General features: G+C 42.8%; 1 protein-coding gene across 1 annotated transcript in view; it reads right to left on the bottom strand.

Moving 5' to 3' along the window:
- Fam198b (family with sequence similarity 198 member B) overlaps positions 1-21,529 on the bottom strand; it is a 39,601-nt gene that overhangs the window by 10,008 nt on the left and 8,064 nt on the right. Inside the window, exon 3 of the mRNA XM_005344128.3 lies at positions 12,441-12,655. Within this exon, the coding sequence (XP_005344185.1) occupies positions 12,441-12,655 (215 nt within the window). The remainder of the gene's footprint in view (positions 1-12,440; positions 12,656-21,529) is intronic.

Genomic DNA, 21,529 nt, shown 5'->3' with positions numbered 1-21,529 from the left:
CACCCACACGCTGAGATAATGGGGATGTTCTATGGGGAACTCACCAAGGCCAGCTGGCCTGGGTCTGAAAAATCATGGGACAAAACCGGACTCGCTGAACATAGCGGACAATGAGGACTACTGAGAAGTCAAGAACAATGGCAGTGGGTTTTTGATCCTACTGCATGTACTGGCTTTGTGGGAGCCTAGGCTGTTTGGATGCTCACCTTACTAGACCTGGAACTTCCCACAGGGCAAGGAACCCTGACTGCTCTTCTGGCTGATGAGGGAGGGGGAGTTGGTTGGGGGAGGGGAAGGGAAATGGGAGGCAGCGGCGGGGAGGAGGCAGAAATCTTTAATAAATAAATAAAAATAAATTGCTATCCGTGTGTGCCCATTCACAAACGAATCTCTAGTTTATCACATATCACAACGAAAGGCATAGTAGCTCATCTCTGTTCCAAGTGCAGTGCAGGGATGTATTGAGATCATCAGATGTAATGTTGTAAGTTTTACTGCACCACAGAAAGGCTCTGGAGAGAGGCACCAGGCAACTAACAGCCTATTTTAGGGAAAGAAATTCACTTCCTATAATTTGAATAGGCAGAACTGAGTAAAAATAACCCCTGCCAGAGACACACCCACCTCCCTGCAATGACTTTTAAAAGGCACGCCAACTAACAGAAAAAGACAAGTATTTTTGTATCTTGTAAACTTTTGGTTTGTAGCCTGAATTTATATTAAGCAGGGAAATCTAACACAGAAAGGAGGGGACTGGAGAAAAGGCTCCGAGATTAAAAAAGTATTGCTGTTCTACAAAACTCAGATTCAATTCCCAGCACCCACACAGTGGCAACTCCAGTCTCGGGGGATCCGATAACCCTCTTCTCTCCTCCCTGGGTACCAGGCACATAGGTGATACACATACATGTAAACAAGATGCTCATACACTTAGATCACATTTTTAACATTAAAAAATAAACAAAATGAGAATGAAACAACCTAAATTTTTTCCTTAAGGAATTTATACTGAGCAAAAAATTTTTAATTAGAAATGAAGTATACCTAATCTAAGAAAATCCTCTTAAAATGCCTTCCTCTAATGAGAAATGAGACAGCACTTTAGCTTACATGAGCTAGGGTAATCAAGGAGCTAAAACTTCCACCTGTTCATGTATGAAGGGATAGCATCACTGGAAACTGGTCTCTTGTACAGTGACATTGTCCATAGTTAGCATTTACATAGAATTCCTGTCGATTGTATTTTTTTCAATAATAGGAATTTATTAAAAGAAAATTAACAAGAATAAAGACCAACGATGTGACCATGCTCAGATGCCATTCTGATAACAGCTGGAATTGGTGTGACGAACCCAACAGCTGGCTAGATTCATATTCTTAATGGAACTCAGAACACTAACCAATTCTGACAAATGGACTGTTGTTCTCTAGTCTTTCAAAATATTTTGTTTTTGCCTTCTACATTGACCTTGCTTTCAAAATTATTTTTACATCCACTATATGTAGAATCTCCCATTCTAACATGGATTCATTTCTGTGTTTCTTATAAATTAAGGTCTTATATATAACTGACTAAAAGTCCTTCAAAACATTAAGGCTTATTACATTATAGATGTTTTAATCATTAAGACAATCCAAACTGGTATGTGGATACATACCAATGTTACATACAAATGAAGAGAACCACTCCCAGAGGATAACTCAGCTGCCTAGGAAGAGAAGCAAGAGCCAGTTTTCTCAGCAGCTTGCCATGGCGTCTCATGCTTACAGACCAGTGTGCTTACTGCCGTGATGTTACAGCCTCTTGTGCTAGGCATGGTTGGTTTTGTATGTCTTTACCAGTGCACTTCCTATCTTAGAAAGAATGTGTACTTGATAACTGTTTGTTAATGAAAAACATGAAGACTGTCTCCCCAAGGGTCCCCCCACCTACCTGACATGAACAGTACAAAACCCCTCCGACTGGCGATGAAGCCAGACATCCATGTTCCTGTATCTATTGTCCTATTAACCGTCTCAATATAACAATTGAGTTTTGAGATACAATACATGCGATGTCACTCACGGTATTTAAAAAGTATGAGCTTACAGGCAGACATTTAATAAAGCACCATTTCATTCACCATGGCCATTCTTGAGAAAATCGGGTGTTTATGTGTATTTTCCTGAGACATGCAGAGAGACGCAGACTCGGACTATTACTGGTGGATTACTGCCTACCCTGATTCATGCTAAGACGTCAACAAATTCATGTGGGGGATCTTCTTTCCTTCTCGCTCTGTCAGTCATCAGTTCAAGACAGGAAAGGGGCAGAAAGGGTGACAGAAAGCTTTGCATGCGGCCAAGAACAGGAACAGAGACAGTCTTCCGGAGACAGATTTTGGCAAATCAGCTCAACTTTACTCCAGAGTATAAGGAGTACATAAGATTGGGGAGCCTGAGGACAAACAAGTATGGCAGTAGAGTCCTATAGCAGAACTCCTAGCACAAATAAGGTCAGTCCTCCAGGCCCAGGGACATTCTCCAGATAAGGACAAGTCGAGGCAGAAAGTTCTGCTGCAGGGAGAGAGTCCCCAGTTGTCTAACTTTGAGATAAGCTGCTAGACAGTGTGGAGGCTGCCACAGCCTCTGACTAGCCAGCAATATTTTCTGACAAATTTACTTAAGAGCGTGAACACTAACACAGAGAAAACGGCAAAGGGAGAAAGAAAACAAGTCTCGGTATTATGAAAATATTTTGTCCTCGTAGTCCCTCGGAAAGCCTGTAAAAGCCGTTGCCCCAGACCAAATCTCACTTGATCTGATCCCATCACAGCAATGGTTTTGGAAGCTCCATCCATCTCTTAGCGAATGATGTCTGTAAACAATAACATTAACATGACTGGGGAGTACATAATGGACCGAGCAGCTCCTGGTTCACCCTTACCACTGTCTCTGAGTCTATATCCTCAGTAACTAATACCGAACAGTGAAGGTTTTCAAATAGCCATACACCAGTATATTGACTAGCATATGTGTGAGTAGGCGATGACATTCTACGCATTATAGTGGTTCTATAGGAATGTCTGGGAGAATGGGCAGGGCATATCAATATCCATCAGACTCAATAACAGTTCAGAGTTTTTAATTTGCTTCACAACAGATTAACCCAGAAGTCCAACTCACAAAACTCCAGTCTCCCCGGAACATGTTAGTAAGTGGGTCTCGGAAAGGAGCAGTGATACCGGGAAGAAGGCGAGCTCTAGCTCACAGAACGTGTTAAAGAGGCTTTGAGCCTCACACGGCTATGTACAGCCTAACAGGCTGTCTCACACTCACCATCTTCCCATCACCCCATGTATGACCAGACACATGACTGAAAGATTCTGACTGTGCATTATTCAGATCAGTACTGTCTGGAAAGTTCACAGCAACTGTGAAAACAGATTTTAAAGTTGGCCCATAGCTAATCAATATGTTCTTTACTTCTGACTAACAATAAAATTAGAATTGAACAATAAATATCTGGTTGGTTATCGCAAAGAAATATTGGATTATGTATAGCATAGTTTTAATCAAACATTTCTCTCTTTGACTCAATATAAAAGCAATCACCTGGGTCAACTGATCTCTTAGTTTAGAGAAATAAAAGACAGGGGTTTCTGGGATATGTGCAAAAGCATGTACAAAGTTCTGCTACTGTATGACCCAGAAATCTGAGTCCTGTGTACGTATCCAGAGAAGATGAAATCAGTGTGTCTACTGGGCATCTATATCCCACGTTCACTGCCATACTCTGTGTATATGACAGCCAAACCATGGAGTTATATCAGGTGTCTACGTGCATGAATGGAAAATGAAACCATGAGTCACACATGGAGCATTATTTATAGAATAGAATAAAATCCTGCTATTCTGGACAACGTGGACAAAACTGAAGAACATTCTATTACATGAAACTAGTCAAGCACAGAAAGGGAACTCACATGTGCCCCACTGATCTGTGAGAGCTTGAAGCACTGATGCTGTGGAAACTGTACGCAGACTCATGCTCAGCAGACACTGGAAGGGTTGGGAAGGGATGATAAGGGAAGGTGACTAATGGGCACAGGGTTACAGCGGGGTAGAAGGAAGAGTGAGCTATTTGCAGTGGAGTAACGCAACTGTGGCTGACAACTATTAACTGCCTCTTTCAAACGAACTATTAGAGATGATTTTGGACACCCAAAAATAAGAGATGATGGAGATGCCTCCTTCTGCCAGCACAAATCGCATATACATAGTAGAAGACTGCACTCTCAGGTAAATATGGACAATGAATTACTTTCAATATTTAGAAGAAAAACATATTAACATTTTTAAATATTTCATGTTGGGATCAGACATCTTGGGAAGCTATGTGTTCCTTCCCAAGGGGCATAGGTTTTTTGAGGCACAAATTATTCAGAAAGTGAACAAAGCAGACGTGGTGGCAGCAACAAGCAATCCTAGCATACAGGAAAACAATGAAGGAGAAGGATTGTGAGTTTGAGGCCAGCCTGTGAGACCCTGTCCAAAAACTTTTTTTTAAAAAGTGGGGGTGGAACTGGCTAGTCTCCAGAAAGTTGGCTCCTAAGCCAAATATGAGTCGATGTAGTTAAGGACCGCTCTTCTTCCTCTCCACCTCTCTCATTTCCAGAACAAAACAATTAAATAGTTTACATGTTGTGAAGTGAGAGAATGTGGTTTCTAAACCTCAAGTCTCCAGCAGAAGACGAGGTCAAAGCCCAGATGGGAAAACCATCACAGCTCAGTGCACACGCATTTGCTCTCCCTCCTCATACAGCCACAAAGAGAACGTCAGCACCACAAGTATGTTCCTTTTAAGGCCCATCAAAGTGAAGCATTTGCCCCTTGAATTAGAGACCCTGTAATTCCACTGTCTCCTTCCTCCCATCCTGAGGTCTTGAGAAAACCTAATTCTCAGAGGAAATCCTGTCCATTTCTGCCGAGGAAGATTCTGTAGACCTTCCAATGAGACGCAGTTTGGAGGCAAGAAATCAAAAGGAGCTGTCCTGTTGAAAGGAAATATATCCAAGAATGGTCAAAGAGGAAGATGTGGGATCAACCCAAAGACACCTGGGGAGGAGTCTCACTGAGAAACAGGGCAGGCAATGATGTTTTGCCAGTGTCAAGAGGCAAGCCCTCAAATCTCAAATGATAATTGAGGCCAACAGAGAATCAAGAAATCCCTCAATCGAAATACATTGACTTTCATCGAAACCCATCAACGGTTCTCTAAATGTCTATAATTCCCAATTTGGTTTCTACAGTAAAACAAGAAGTGCTGAAATGCACTGTTTACTCACTTCGGACCTGAGGAGAGGTGCTGGGGCCTTACATGTGTCAAGCATGTCCTTCATTGCTCAGCTATACCCCTGGCTTCCACAATAATTTTTAAAGCACTAGTGCATTTAAACTTAATTATCCAATCAAATGGAAGTCCTTACAGATATAGTTTAGCTTTCTGAATGGTAGATTCAGCGACGCTTCTCACGGTAAATGGCAGCTAAGAAAGACTATCCACAAGATCAGTTGGGAGCTCTGGGTGGCATATGGCTCATAAAGGAGTCTGTTAAAGGTGGCGTGGGCAGGAAGAGACAGGCTTTGGGGGCCATTCTGAGGAAGTGTCAAACTTTGCTGTTGCTTGACTGTGAAACTCTAAGGAGAGGCAGGCTAAAAGGTGGCTCAGGATGCACAGACCGGGCAGATTTAACTCAGTAAGGAGGAGAAGCAGGTAGGTCAAGAGAGGAAGCCTTTAGGGATGAGGTGATAAAAATACCCTCAGCCAGTCTGAGAACCTAAGGGACCAGCTGCTCCTGAACACAAATTCGTGAGCTAGGCATGCATAAAAATAATAGCTAATCGAATGTGTGGTTTACTTTTAAATAAACTGTCTTGAATTAAACGTAGTGTGATGAGATAATTGAGTAAAATCTGTCAGCTGGATGTAATGAGGCAGACTTGGAGCCCCACACTCAGGAGACTGAGGCAGGAGAACTGGAGGTTTAAGGCCCATGTGGGTACATAGCAAGACCCTGTCTCAGACAGGAAAAGAATAAGGTCAATTCTTCTTAGAATTAATATAAAATAGCCCCAAACCTTCCTTAATAGCAATAATTTTTACATAGTTTCTCCATTGAAGGCCAAAACCCTCTGTTTCTTATTTTTTTTAATCTCACAAGTAATCCTTCTTTTTATACTACATCCAATGTCTCTCTTCCAATAAATAGTAAAAAGCAGGAAACATTGTGGGTGCACAATAAACACCGAGGTTTCTGGGCAGTCCACCCTGTTATTAGAAACAGTATTGGATATTTAGAATTAAATTGCACTGTTGCAAGATAATATTAAAAGGAAGGGAGACCTTGGGAGGACTTTTAAATAAGATAGCATCATTATCACCCTAAGCACAGCCATTAAGTGTGTTAAGAAGCCTCGGCAATGCTAAAATAGTGTCTTCTGAATTTCACGGACAAAATGAGACAGTTTAATACAACTAGAATTCTGTAATAACCATAAGATATGAACGTCTATCCCGGTGAAGTTTGACCTTGGTAAGTTTTCTAAAATGTCTCTTTTTTTTCTAGAGAATTTCATACATGTATATAAATCAAAATCATATACACCCCATTCCCTGACTCTGATTCCCCCCAGATGCCCTCCAACCCGTCCCCCTTACAACTTCACATCCTCTCATTAAGTCCACTGAGGGGTGCTAATATGAGTGTTTGATCATCCACTGGAGACCTACCAGTTACCACACTCTCAAAATGTGATTCTCCTTTACCGAAGACCTCCAGCCTGCTAACAGCTCCTCAGTAAGGAAGGCCTGGGGTCCCGGAGAATACATCTATGAACCTCGGTCATTTTTATTGTGTAGAGAAGCGTCCTTTACCTGGGCAAGTGATGGATGGCCAAGGAAATCACCCAGGTGATCTCATACTCCCCATAAGAACTGAGCTGCTATCTCAACAAACAATACGAAGCAGGAATACACACTTCTGTGGCCCCATTGTTCCTCTCCCTCTTCACCCACTAGGTCTAAACCAGTTCATCAAGATAATTAACCGCTATCCCTGAAGCTAATCCCAGACTTTCTTTGCTACTTGATCCCAAGACATGATTTGAAGCCGCCATCCCTCCCTGTTTGCTGTCGGGTAAATGAGAAACTGCACCGTTTGTTGGAACTTCCAATAATAATACATGGACAGAGGTCATTTACATCGATAATACCGCAATACTGAAAACCAATAAGGTTGCGCCAAGCTGTGTTTGGGAGTCCTTTTTCATCTATCAAGGGGCCATAAACAGAATCTTTCTTTGCCTGGCAGAGAAGGTTCAAATAAAACACTGTTTTGTAAAAGAGAGTAAGGTTCTCCTTTGCATAGAAGATGGTTGAACGCTCACGGGGTAAAGTGTGTGTACGTGCATGAGCACCTGAGTTCAGGTCCCAGCACCCACATTAAAAGCCAGGAGGCTCACACTTGTAATTCCAGTACCAGCAAGCAAAGACAAGAAATTCCTAGTGCCTCAGTGGCCAACCAATGAACATCTGATTTCCATACACTAGGGCATACACACACACACATACAGATGTGTTCACGTGCATGCACTTGCATGTACACACACACACACACACACACATACACAAAACGGTTGGCATTTTTAGTTTTATCACACCACTAAGTGGTAAACTAAACAACCAACAAAGATCAAAGCAAAGGGGATGCCATGGGACTCATCCCAGAGCGAATTCCTTAGGCACCAGATGAGAAGGGGAGAAAAGGTAGCTGGAGGAGACAGCTGTCATGACAAACTGTGGCTAATTGCTGAATTGATGACCTGGGCTTCATTACTCACAGCCAGCTAAGAAGAAAAAAAAAACAAAAAACAGGAAGCGCTTCAGGCGCCCTTTTCCCGCTCGACAAACTCTTTCACACGTTGAGCTCATTGCTAAGATTCTTCTCCATTAAAATTTCTTTCTACGGAGTCTTGTTTTCTGGTTTAAACGTCAAACTCCCTAACTTCATTCTCAAGCCAGCCATTTGAAAATAATCCACAGCTTCCGGTTTCTTTCCATAAGGCTTATTTATGGTACCAGGTATACTCTATGATAGCTATCTTTCTCTCATAGGAAATCTCGTGACCCTTGAGGCAGAAGATGGCCTCTTTCAACCTTTTTATGCGCAGAATTAAACTTCCCTGTGTCTAGGACAACAAACGAGAACTTGGGAAAATCTATGACGGTGCAAAGAAGTATGCTATAACTTTTGGTGACTGTGAAACCAACTATCCCTGAACACACAGCTGTTGCTCCCTTAAGGAAAATATCCATTCATTTCTCATCCTACAAACAGTCTCGGAAAGTGTAAGTCCATCAGACAATACAAAGTGCTAACCATTTTCTGTTCATTCGATTCTTCCCTTTGCATATCTCCCCCAATCCCCTTCCTTTAACAACGTTACTTACTGTCTGTGTCACAAGCAGCTTTTCTTCTACTTATAACAATCCTAATTCGACACGTCAGATCTAATATTTTAATATAATTGGATAGTTTTCCCAGTGCCCAGATACTGTGACATTTCCAAACATTTGGCTGCTAACAGGATGGTTACAAGTCCAATAAGACAGGAACTTGCCCTTGAGGAAATCAGACTTTATAAGAAAAGACAGAGTTGTCATAAAGAATTAAACCTCAATAACAGACAACCTAGAAGAAAAATATATCGGTCCATAAATGTTCAAAGAAATTAAATTATTTGTCAAATTACATTCAATGAATAAAATGAAGGGAAGATTGGTTTACTTAACTTCTACTTATGTCTATGAATGTCTAGGTGCTTAATTTGCAGAGTTAATAAATATTTACTGTATATCAATTATCATTCTAAATACACAAAGTTATGTATAAAAGCAATTTGTTCTTTCAATAGCCCTCTAAACAGTGTCCTATTTTACAGATGGAAAAGCCAAAAAGAGGGAAGCTGAAGGGATTCCTCAAGGCTAAGAAACGACTAGCAGCAAGGATGACAATCATCTTCCACAAACTAATCCATCTCAGTTTCTTACCATGATAGTAAAGTCTCCCAAGTCAGAAAACAGGGATTCCACGTGCTGAACCTGCTTCTGTTATTTTATCTAATCTTTTGAGAGAAATTGAGCCAAGCCTTAGAAACAAAATAGTCTCTAGAATGCTTAGTTTTCTCATCCCTGTGGTGATAAATTTTGGCCTGTGCAGTTCATACCCCCACACTTCAAGAAGAAAAGATTGCCTGTGGCTCTTCTGCACTTTCCAGAGGCAAAAATATGGTCCGGCCTTTCTGACTATAGATTTGTTAATTGTGTGAAACTAATGGACAGTGTATGCCAAAAATAACAACTGTCCTGTGTCCCCTGGCCCTTGCTCTGGCAATCACAGAGCAAGTGACTGTAATTCGCTCCAGGCATGACATCTAAAATCGTTCACAGAAGCCACTCGCTACATTCCCAAGCAACACTTCGATAAGGCGTATTTCTGTTTCAAAACCAACCTCCATGTGAATGAATAGAAAAATTTTACACCAAAAAATATTAACTACTACAGCACTCATGAAACTGGCCAGTTTATGTAGACTTTGTTTCATAAACTCCTTCAAGTGCATTAGCCCTGCTGTGGGATAAAGCAGATATGCACAACTGATTCAGATGGTTAGTACAGTGCAACCTTTCCTATCCCTTATACGGAATCCAAGGACTTAAGGTGTGAGACACTCAGGGACAGAGCTCCAAGTTTTTTTCTCACGTTACTGAAACTGGGAACTTTACCCGGTAAGCCACAGCCACGTAGCATATACAGATTAATAGAAATGGGTTAAATTAATATGTAAGAGTGAGCCAATAAGAAGCTAGAGCTAATGGGCCAAGCAGTGATTTAATTAATACAGTTTTGTATGGTTATTTTGAGCCTAAGATGCCGGGAACTAAGTAGAGTCCCCTCCTACACCTGCTCACCAAGCCTTATGGGATGGGTTGGCTGAGGACTAAGGAAGAAATTCATTCCCAGAAGGTGTTTTTACTTTACTGAGCCCCAGGTGGGGCATGATCTTGATGAGGAAGAAGAGGTTATGTCAGATCGGAATGATTTAAACATTTAAGCTGGGAATTATGCACCCAGGACACCCAATATCCAATGTAACAAGGTTTGTGTAAACACAGAGTTCCTAGGGTAAGTTTGAACAACGAATGTTGGGAGGCTTTAATGCCCAAGCACCAGCTCACCAAAGACACGAAAGAAAAAATGGAAGACAGAATGGTACAGTTAAAAGGGATGCCTTGTCCTAGAAGTGGGCATATATTTCTCCCCACAAGAAAATATACTGGGGGTAGAGATTATATACCCAGCCCAGGATTCTTCAGTAGTCAAATATGACTATATTTGAGATTATAGCCATGGCACTGGCCCACAGTCTGTGCTTGAGCAGCTGGTCAGAGCACACCATGACCCAGGCTTAGCCAAGCAGCTCGAGGTAGCCCAGTGGAAACCATGTAGGGTGGAGAGGTGCATAGGGGTCACACAGTAGCGCCCCAGGAAGAGTGGGCAAGGACAGCTAATGGAGAATAATTGGATTGAAGAAGGCTAAATATGGTCCTGCCTCCCATCCATTCTACTCTGTTCAACAGTGTTCTCTTTCTAAAACAGTTGATATAAATAGTAACATCTTTTAATGCTTTTTTAAAGGACCTTTCTACATTTTGAAAAGTATAACCCTAGCTGCTAAATCCAAAGACCAATTGGCACTTGCTTAAGGTGGACAGAGGAAAGCCTTAAGACATCGTGCCCTCCATAAAAAGGCTTCATTACACAATGCCTGCGAGTGTCTTGGGCAGGCTACAAATGTGGAAAGACACCTAGAGGGAAAGTGGAAGCGGATGTTAAAGATTCTGAGTGAAGACACTCAGAGAGGGAAAGGGCACTCTCAGAATCCATAAGTTATTAAAGAGAATCCTTGGGGCCAGGAATAGATTCCCCCCTATTCTAACTACCTCTGTGGCTAGGATAAACACTCTAGCCAAAAAACAGCTTGGTAGAAGAGGGGGTGTGCTTCTTCTTAACATTGCCAGGTCACATCCATCACTGGGAGAAGTCAAAGAAAGGGCTCAGTGCGGGAACCATGAGGCAATGCTGCTCCAGCTCACTCTGAGGCTCACTCTCAGGCTCATACTTAGTGAGCTTGCTTTACTCAGGACCACCTTACAGCCAGTAACAATCAAGACAACCCTTCACTGTCAGGCCCACAGTCCACCTGAGGGAGAAAATTACCCAGCTGAGACTCTTTGCAGCTGAACCTAAGCTCTGTGAAGTTGACGGCTACATCTAAGTAAGACATAGAACTATAAACCTATAAACCGTTAGCTAGGGAGGCCCCTGAGTTCTCACAAACCTCAGAGTCTATTATTCCTGCTGTTGGTTAATGTCGGAACTAGAGAGTAAGTCCCTATTGCCAAAGACATTGCAGGTTTTGGTTTTAGGATATTGAAAATTCAAGCTGGAACTAAAACGGAAGCTCCTTCCATATTGCCCGGGTTTTACAATCCTGGAAAGTCCTATGCGGTCACTTGGGAAGAATTATCACCAAAAGCCCTGCTGTTATGGACTCTATATAGTACACCACCAACAAACCAAGCAAAATGTGCATAACTGTTATAGGTCCAATCAACTGTTTTCCAACTGGACCTAAGACTGTCTCCAGACTATTATTCTTAAATGTTCAATTTTTATGAAAGTGTTGTTGAAAAATAACACTGGAGCCAGGCACGGTAGGAAGTGTGTACCATTAATGGCAGCACTTGGGAGGCAGAGGCAAACAGATCTCTCTGAGTTCAAAGTCATTCTGGTCTACACAGTGAGTTCTAGGTCAGCCAGGGCTACATAGTGAGGCCCTGCTGAGAGAGGGGAAGTGGGTACTAGAAAGAAAATACAGAAAATGGTGGGTATAGCATTCCACGGAGTGCTGGAACACTACTAAGGAATACGATAAGAAGATAAACCTTTAACATCGCCAAGCCCCTACTGAGACTGAGCTCTCATTCTTGGCAGTTTGTCGGAACCTGAATGAGTTACCCATCCTCACCAAGATTTAGCTGACCCAGGAAATATGTAAAACACACCCCTGTGACTCAATACCCTGTAGCTATGATGAGCAGTAATATTGCAGGCTAGCCAGTAGCTTGTTTCTTCAGAAAGTAATTTTATAAAGAATATTCACAACCATTTCCCAGAAGAATGTAAACTTTCATAATACAGGTGCTGCACTTGGCCAGACATAGCACTCCAGGACTTAAATACAACTTCATAGAAACTCCAGGTACTGGTGATCCCTTTGAGGCCTTCCAACACTGTCAATCTCAGAGAACCACTTAGGCAACTGGATAAACTTACCTGTAACAAAAAATCGAAGAGAGCCATTTTGGACCACTCGTGGTGATGGACTTCAGAGCAGCCCCACTCAGGTCTGGGAACCCGGCCATTCAGCCAGCACTTCTGTTTTAGCAACTGCTGATAAGTTCCCCAGGTGATCTTAACAGAAGAATGGCTATCATTGCTCGCTGATGCTAGAGATGAGTCCCAGAAAATGAAAGGGCGAGGGCGGCTATCTGCGGAATGAGAGAAGCAAACATTTCACTCAGCATGCTGCCCCATTGAGTGGGCAAGTGTCCTAGGGAAGGTCACTCACTCTTCCACACCCTCTCCCACCTGTCCTACGTGAAACAACTGGTTAAACAAATTCCATCGTCCCTGCATCTCTACAAGTTTTGATATTCTTGTATCAATGATACTTCTGGTTAGTTATAAGTCTTATGAAGTGGGAAATTATTATAGACAATGAAAAGAAAATTTAACAAGGTTTATAGATGTGGCAGGAACAGGATACTAACCACTCACTCAAGCCTCCTCTGGTTTGCATGGTTTTATTCCACATCTAAAAGCAGCCACCACAAGGAAGGAAGGAATCCAGACATTTATAATTGTCTATTCAGGGTCTAAGCAGAGCGGTCTCTGTTTGTAATAACAGCTGTCTGATTTTTGAAGGCTACACCAGGATGCCGGGGGTGGGGAGAATTTTTAGAAGTCACAAATTTCAAAGAGGAATTGGATGTTTCACATCAATTACTGGAGTCTCCAAAGAAGGAAAGATGTGTGCTTGTTTCTGTTTTTCTTTTCTGATAGGAGCACAACAGTGCCCTTGGAAAGCAACAGACAACACAGAACCTCATACGGTGTCTTTCAGCAAATGCCACATTCTTCAACTGTGTGTGCACAGATGTTTTTTAAAATGTCACTCAAGTTGTTTGGATCTCAGTCGCTAGATAGAAATGCCATTTGTATCATAAATTTATTTAGCACACTAAATAAAGTGTGCTAAACCCAGTGGAGTCATCATCAACAGGAAGGATCATGATTGAGTCCATTGAACATTGCAGGGTTAAAGCCAGTACTGTCGCTGTCAGGACCCCTCCCCACCAAATAAAGTCACAGAGATGGTGACGAGCGGCTTTGCTTTTAACTCAGAAATCTGCGTGGGGCTCTTGAAAAAAAAAAACAGCTCAAACACAAGCATCTAAAAAGCCCCCTTCACTTATTCTGAACAAGCCTGAACAATAGAGCCCTGAGGAATTCCTGCCAGGATGTCCAGGCATGCCCAGGGAGTTTCTGAAAGCCCTTTGAACAACGGCCTTGGGTGTTGGGAATCTACAACTTTCTTTGCCCAGCTAGCAGCTCAGAGTGTTCTTATCTGCAGGAAACAGTCAGCTGCTTGACCCATTTCTGAAGCTGGTGGCACACCAGTCGTTTCAAACACATGCACTTAATCATTCCAATTGCCCCCATCTCAAGCTGTTCCCAAGAAAACTCGTTATCCATTTCATCAACACTGTGGGGTAGCCATTGTATCCCTTCTTTCTGTTTTCTTTTACTAAGTGACAGGGGTTCCTAAGACCTAATTACATTCTAAGAAGATCAAGACAGTTCTGTATACCCCAAATACTGTGCTGATTTAAAAAAAGAGAAAAAGAGAGAGAATAAAATCTTTGCAAGATCTATCTATCATGTGGGGAAGACACATCAGGCCTGTGTCACCAAATATGAGTAGAAAATGCAGCTTCCAGAGACAAACACATGGGACATCTGGACTGTGAGAGGCTATGAGCCTGTACCCTTCACGTGGTGACTCACAAACAGCACTTTTCATCTCCAAGCAAGGAAGTGTTCAAAAGTATAAAACTAACACCACATGTCACAGCACAGCCACTACACCGGACAGGCAGGCAGCCATTTCCTGTACAATCCCAGTCCTGGGAGGAGCAAGAAGTAAGTGATCTATAGAAATCAGAGAAACCTTCGCGGCTAGCTCCTCATCTTTACGAGTACTCATGCCTTATGGTAAAACTAAATAAAAACAAGTCTCCTCAACCCAGGAAATGAGGAAAATTCTGCATGAGAAAGAATAGCTAAGAAAAACACTCACCTGCTGCAGCCCACAAACCACCTGTAATAGTCTGTCCTGTTCCTTTAAGAGACAAGCCCCGCCCATCCCCACCTCAGACCACCACCGAGGCAAGCAGATCTTCCTTCTGCTTCCAGCCTGAGCTCCCTTCCTTTCTGTCTCTCTCCCAAAGAGGTAACTGCTGCCATGGCTCCTCTCCTCCCCTCCCTCTCTCTGCCTCTCTCTGCTCTTCTCCCTTCTTTCCTACCCTTCTTCCCTTTTCCTTCCATAACCCACTAAATAAATACCCAGCCTCACTCTGCATGGCCTGCCTGTTCTGTCTCTCACCCGCTGTGGCTGCGGCTCCTTGTTATCATTACACCACCACATTCAGTTTGTATTCCTTCCCCTTTCACGCTCCCCTGAATAAATAAAAAGCTGTAGACATTTAGGAAGAGAACATGATTGACTCGTGGCTGAAGCTTAGACTATGGAATCCAACAGACCCTGGCTCTCTGATCTATGACCCCCTTGCTCTGTAACATCAGACAAGAAACAAAGCTCCTCCAAGCCTGCCTCCTCTGCAACAGAGGTGCGATCATGTGTCTTTGTCAACTAACTTTGCTATTATTAAATAAGGCTGTGCTTTAAAAAGAAAAATCTATCCTCAAACTTTTATCACTTCTACCTGGTGCAAACATTATAAATCCCTTTCTGAAGATTTTTGGACATGTTAATTATATAACTGTTGTCTATACCTGCCCACAGACCAGCACTATACATAGGTCTACCCTGATTTGAACACTGTATGTTGGCATGTATAAATTAAATGAAAGAAAAAAATAAGGTGAATAAATAAAATCATCATCCTAGTGCTTAGCATAAATGCATAACCAGGAAATGTTTTTATCAGCTTTTCTATACATGCACCCCCTCCAGGCTCATAGCTCATCAGCCTCCAGCCAGCCTTCACTGCTCACTGGGCAGCTACTAGACACCATGCAGTGTTCTAGAGACAGAAGCTAAATTACAAACAAATGGGTGCCAACTTTTGTTTTTTGCTCTCATGATGCTTGACTTTTTTCCCAGGATAAAGAAGCAAAAATTACAGAAAGGAAAAAATAGGACTATTTCATATAGACAGATCCTTATCATTTTTTCACTAAATATAGCACACCTGTTGGTCTTACAATTAAATCTTTAAGTAGCACAGCTATAACCGTGTTAGGGTAATGTAGCCTGGTGGTCTGCACACCATGCAAAGAGCAATGAGTAAAATACCTGGGGCTTTGTTAGCCACGTGTTCTCCATCATAGCCATTCAGTGCCATGCTGGCTCGGTATCACCAGGGCACAAAAGAGTGACAGCAAAGTGACAATTGGTCACGACTAAGCCAATACCATTTGACTATAAACACTAAAGTGTGACTTCCATATGATTCCCAAGTATCGCATTAACATTATCAATTTTTTTATTATTTTCCAGGCATATGAAATGCAGATGTTATCATGTAGAATTGCCTACATCAGTTCATGAAATCAAAACAGGTAGTGGGCCACCTTTGGCCACAAGCTGTAATCCTTACTAGCCCATGGGTTTCCCATTTCTCTTCTGTAAATCACCAAATTCTTTGGTGACTTTGGTTGTTTTGTCTTTGTTTGCTTTGAAACATGGTGAGACTATGTAGCCCTGGCTGGCCTAGAACCCGCTATGCAGACCAGGCTGGACTCAGCTCTATAGAGATCTCCTGTGTCTGTTTCCCAAGCACTGGGATTAAAAGCGTGCATCACCACGACTCGAGGCTTTCTCCCCTCACCCAGCTGCACGTTTTCAGCCACAGCTGGACTCCAGTCTTCATTCCTCTCATTGCACAAGCGCTGAGAACACGGGCACACACCGTGCTTGGCCATTTCACATACTTCCTATTTGGATTATCAAGAAGTCGTTCTCTAACTGGTGCTTCTGCAGAAAAAGCATAGTTGGGGTGTCCCCACAGCCATGCATGCTTCTTCAGCAAAATAGCGCTCTTCCCTGCCTGTCAGGGAAAGGGATTCCCAGAGAACAAAGAGAGCTGGTGATCTGAGGCTCTGTGGTTGGTGCGTGGAGCCAGGGCCTCTTTCCTGTCCTTGTGTCTCAGTCTTTCCACTATACCTGGGTGTGTGTGACCCCCCACAGAAAAGAATATGTCAGTGTAGCGGCAGATCCCAGAGCAAGGGGGATCACTGAGGGGAGAATTCCATTTTCTATAAAATATAGCTTTTAAGGGGAATAGAGGCACATGGATAGGTCTGAAGTGATGATGGGGAAATGGTCTCTGGAAACAGGAGCCTGGTTAAAGCCAGGCACCCTGAAGTGTTTTCGAGCTCAGCCGTGTTCATCTCCTCCTATTCAGATTTGTCAAGATGATGCAGTGCCCTTCTCTCTGGAGAAATCTTAATGGTGAAGAGATAAAATTCTGGCTGTCAGAGTGGTGGGAAAGCAGCCTTTGACAGATGTATGGATGTCCATGTGAATTAAAGGTTACACGGCTGCCGTAAAAATGAGACTTGCCAGTAAAGTTCCTTTCTTCCCATATCTGAATATCTCCTCAGAATTTTGATGTTCTCTTAAGTCATTTTTTTTCACTCCCCAGCACAAAGAAGACATTCTTCGGAGAAGATGGACGCGAAAATTAACCAAGAATGTATGCTTTGCACAATCTCCTTTGTCTACGTGTATTAAATTCCTTTCATTTTAAACACGGTCTGACTGGTTCTGCTGCACCATAAGGGCAGGCCAAGCATGCTGCTGAAGTGTAAATGTCTCCCTGTATTTATCACCAGGCAAAAGTAAGCAAAAGTGTTCTGAGCTGTGGATCAAAAGGCTTTTCTATCGCACGGGCCAAGTTCCCAGACTCCTTGTGAATGAAACTAAAAGGGAATAGCAGTCCAGCTCAGGGCCTTTCACTGAGCACAGCTCTACAGAGCCATGAAAGAGAAGGTGGCCCACACAAAGCCAGAGGAGCATCTTCATTGTGGGAGGCGAGTTCCAACTCCATGGACGCAGGCACCAGCGAGACATTGATAGAAAGCTTTATAGTACAGTGTCCCTTGCCAAAAAGCAGTAAGGGGTCCATGCATGCTGCTCCAGCAGTCACGTCGAAAACATCGAGGTAGGAAAATTCACTAAGTCCTATCAACTCCAGCCATCTCCAGTGCGGGCAAAGCAGGATTTGGACAATTACATACATATGTGTGTATTTGGGCCTGGAAAGATGGCTCAGTTGTGTAGCTCTTGCTGCTCCTTTGGAGGACTGGAGCCCAGTTCCCATCACCTATGTCTAGCAGCTCACAAGCTCTTACAACACCAGCTCTCAGAGGTCTTATCTCTTCCTGCCTCCAAGGACACATGTATGTCATACATACGTGGACATTAGAGTACACGCAAATGAAGATTAAAAATTAATCTTTTCAAAACTGGCAGGCTGGTGCTGGGTGTGGTGCTGCTGCCTCACCCCAACATACAGAAATTGAAGCTACGGTGTTTTAAGTGCATGACAGCCTGGTTTATATTACTGTCTTAAAGACAGCCTGAGCTACATGAGACAAACACTATCCCAAAATACCAAGGGATGGGGCTTGAACTCACTGGTAGATATTTGCAGCATGGCCAAGAATTTTGAAATCGCTTCTCTCTCTCCTCTCTCTCCCCTCTCTCTCTCTCTCTCTCTCTCTCTCTCTCTCTCTCTCTCTCTCTCTCTGTCTCTGTCTCTCTCTCACATACACACACACATACACAAATTTTTCCATATATCTCTTTTTTATTATAAAATGTAATTCCATTTCTCCCTGCCCTTTCCTCCCTGCAAACCCTCCTACATGCTTCTTCCCACTCTCCTTCAAACTTATGGACTCTTTTTCTCATTAATTGTTACTTCACAAATTTATGTGTATGTAGATACGTATATATTCCTAAATACCATCTGCTCAATCTGTATAATGTTACGTGCGTGTACACAACTTGACAGAAACGAACAGGCAGGTGGACCCTCTCGGCTTGAGGGTGTGACAAGATAATACACATGAGAGAGATGCAGACTCTGTGGGAGCCTGGAGAAGGGAGTCAGGAGGAAGAATAAGAGGAAATTTTACACATATTCAGGATTTTAGGGATTGTTAATTCATTTATCCATTGAAAATACTTTTAAAATGTCATTTATTGGACTTACTTCTCTGGTCCCAAGTTTGGGTAGAAGAAAATATAAGTGAAGTATATTTTTAAAAAGAGAACTTATAAAAAAAGAGAGAGAGAGAGAGAGAGAACTTATCAGGAATTTCCCTAAGGTTCCAGGCAAGAGCTGAACCTTGCAGATCTTAGAACATAATCGTGTCAACCAAGTATACACACACGGCGTGTTAAACAGCCACGTGAAGAAGTGAGTGAACAGGAACAGTGAAGAACTGAAGCCTGAGCTGACACACCTGGCTGGAAGTCACAGGTCACTAGGACAAGAAGTTTGCTAAAAAGTGACTCAAGGCTTGAAAAAAGGCACATATGGTTGATGTTATCCTGACGCCACCACATGCTCTTCAGGACCAGAGGCAAGACCCAGCCCTCTGAGGAAGATACTAACCTACCAAAGACGCGTAGAGAGAAGTTCCTCAAGCCATCTCGTAAGACTGTGTGAGTCCAGCAAAGCAAACTCCATCACACTGAGTCTTCAAAGGAAACAGATCTTCATACAGTTTTAGGTTTGTTCATTTTAAAGGAGAAAGGGTATAGAGACAAAATTATGGTGCTTCCTTCTGTATGTATAGATGCTACAAAACTAACCAAGTAGTGGGCTTCAGGACTAGTCATGGAAATAGATTTCTCTGTCAATTGAAACATAGAAGACATCATCACACATCTATTGGAATGGTTATTATTAAGATGTAAAATAAGTGTTGGCAGAGTTCTCGAGAAAAGAGAAACTTCAGACACTGTTGGTGAAAATGCAAATGAATACAGTCCCTGTGGGAAACTCTGCATGGTCCTCAGAAGGAGGAAAAGAGAATACATGACCCAACAACCCCACTTGTAGATGCTGTCCAGGGACGGAAACCAGGACCTCACCGAGGAGCCTGCACTCCTGTATTCCCTAAGCATCATTCCCCGCAGCCAAGGACAGAGGCAACCTGCCTGACCATCATTGTACGCTACCACACACATGACAGAATACTATTCTGCCTATACGAGGGGAAATGCTGCCACATAAGATAACATGAAGGGAAAAAGGAAACCTTGTGCTGCCCAGATAAACAGAAAGGAAAAGACAGACATTGTGTGATCTTGTCTGTAGACTCTAAATTAGTTGGATTTTTAGAAAAGGATAAAATGCTTGTTACTGGAGTCTGGGGAGAAAAGAAAGTCTACTTGATGAGCCACATTGATTAAAAGAAGAGGAAGAAGAAGGAGGAGGAGAAGGAGGAGGAGGAGGAGGAGGAGGACGAGGAGGACGAGGAGGACGAGGAGGACGAGGAGGAGTTTGAAGTTTCAATTATATAGGACAGAGAAGATTCAGTAATCTCATGGCAGGGATGATGTCTCAGTGGATAAGGTACTTGCTGTACAGGCATGAAGACCTGAGTTCTAGGTGTGGCTGCCTGTGCTTGTGAGTGGGGTCGGGGTGGAGGCAGAGAGAGGGAGATCCAGATAGTCTAGCCCAAACAACGAGAGCCAGTGAGAAGCACGGTCTCAAAAGAGCACCATGGAACTCATAAAGGAGGACCCAAGCCATGTGCATGTGAGAACACTCCCATCTGCATACATAGAAGAGAGAGAGAACAGTTTTTAAAATTAATGATCTGTTGCACAAATGGTGACTAAAATAAGAATACAATGTGTATTTCAAAATTGCCTTTAAAACAGGGGGCAAAGCTAAAATGTTTTTATTATGAAGAAATACCAAGTATCTGACATGATAGATTTAATTAGCCTGTTTTAACCATGCCCCTTCAAAGCAGCAAATTATAACCCACAAATATATACAATTATCAACTAAAATTAAAGAGGCATTAGATTTCTAGGTAATTTAGACCACTTCTGCCAGCAAAATAATACATGTCTGTGTATTCCGGTAACTAGTGCTCACCCATAGCTCATCTTCTCTGGGCTGAACAGAGCTCAGTTCATCATAGGCATTAACTGCTCAGGGAAGTGTGTAGCCTGGGAACTGGGAGGAATGCTTTATGACTTACCCACCTTGACCTGCCTAAGCAGTCTGAGCCACCGCTTCCAGTTTTAAAACTACCCTTGGTTCTGAAGGTTGTCTGTGGTGCTACCCTGAACACCTTCTCCCTAAGTGTCTCCACTTTACCAACAAAAACCCCTAGACTCTTCCTGCTTCCAGGTTTGTGTTAAAACGTCAAGAATCAGGCACCTTTATCCCAGCACTTGGGAGGCAGAGGAAGATGGATCTTTGAGAGTTTGAGGCTATCCTGATCTACATAGTGAGTTTCAGGACAACCGGAGCTATGTAGAGAGGCCTTGTCTCATTAAAAAAAAAAAAAAAATGTAGGCTCAAATTGACTTTTGAGGGTGGGAGTAATGTGGTAGGGGTGCCAGACTCAACAGTGACAGTTGGGAGGTGACACCCTCCTTATCTTTGGATGACCTAGTCTGGAGTCTTGGGTTTATGCTGCTAAAGGAGCCATGAGTGACTGAAAAGAGTAACCTGAGAATACAAGCCCAACCACATCACTCTCTTCTCTAAAACTGTTACTCCTCATTACCCACATACTGGAGACAAAGCTCAGGGTCCCGATGGGATAACCATCACACTGCACGTCTAAGAAGACGTGTCTCCCTCCATGCTCCAAGCCCCAATCTCCAGTTTAAAAGTACTTGCATTTTCCTGAGTCTACCCTGCCTTCACGTGTCTGTAAGGCTTCCTGCCTTCCTACACCTATCCCAGCTCCTCCTCTACCTATAAAGATTTGTAAGAGACAAGCCTGAGCCAGTTAGATAGCTCGTTGGTTAAAGCACCTCCAGGGCACACTGGATGACCTGGGTTTGAGCCTTGGAT

Source organism: Microtus ochrogaster, chromosome 1, assembly GCF_000317375.1.
Source record: "Microtus ochrogaster isolate Prairie Vole_2 chromosome 1, MicOch1.0, whole genome shotgun sequence".
Taxonomy (NCBI): Eukaryota; Metazoa; Chordata; class Mammalia; order Rodentia; family Cricetidae; genus Microtus; species Microtus ochrogaster.
The sequence above is the reverse complement of the archived record's forward strand: the minus strand, read 5'-3'. Positions and strand labels throughout refer to the sequence as shown.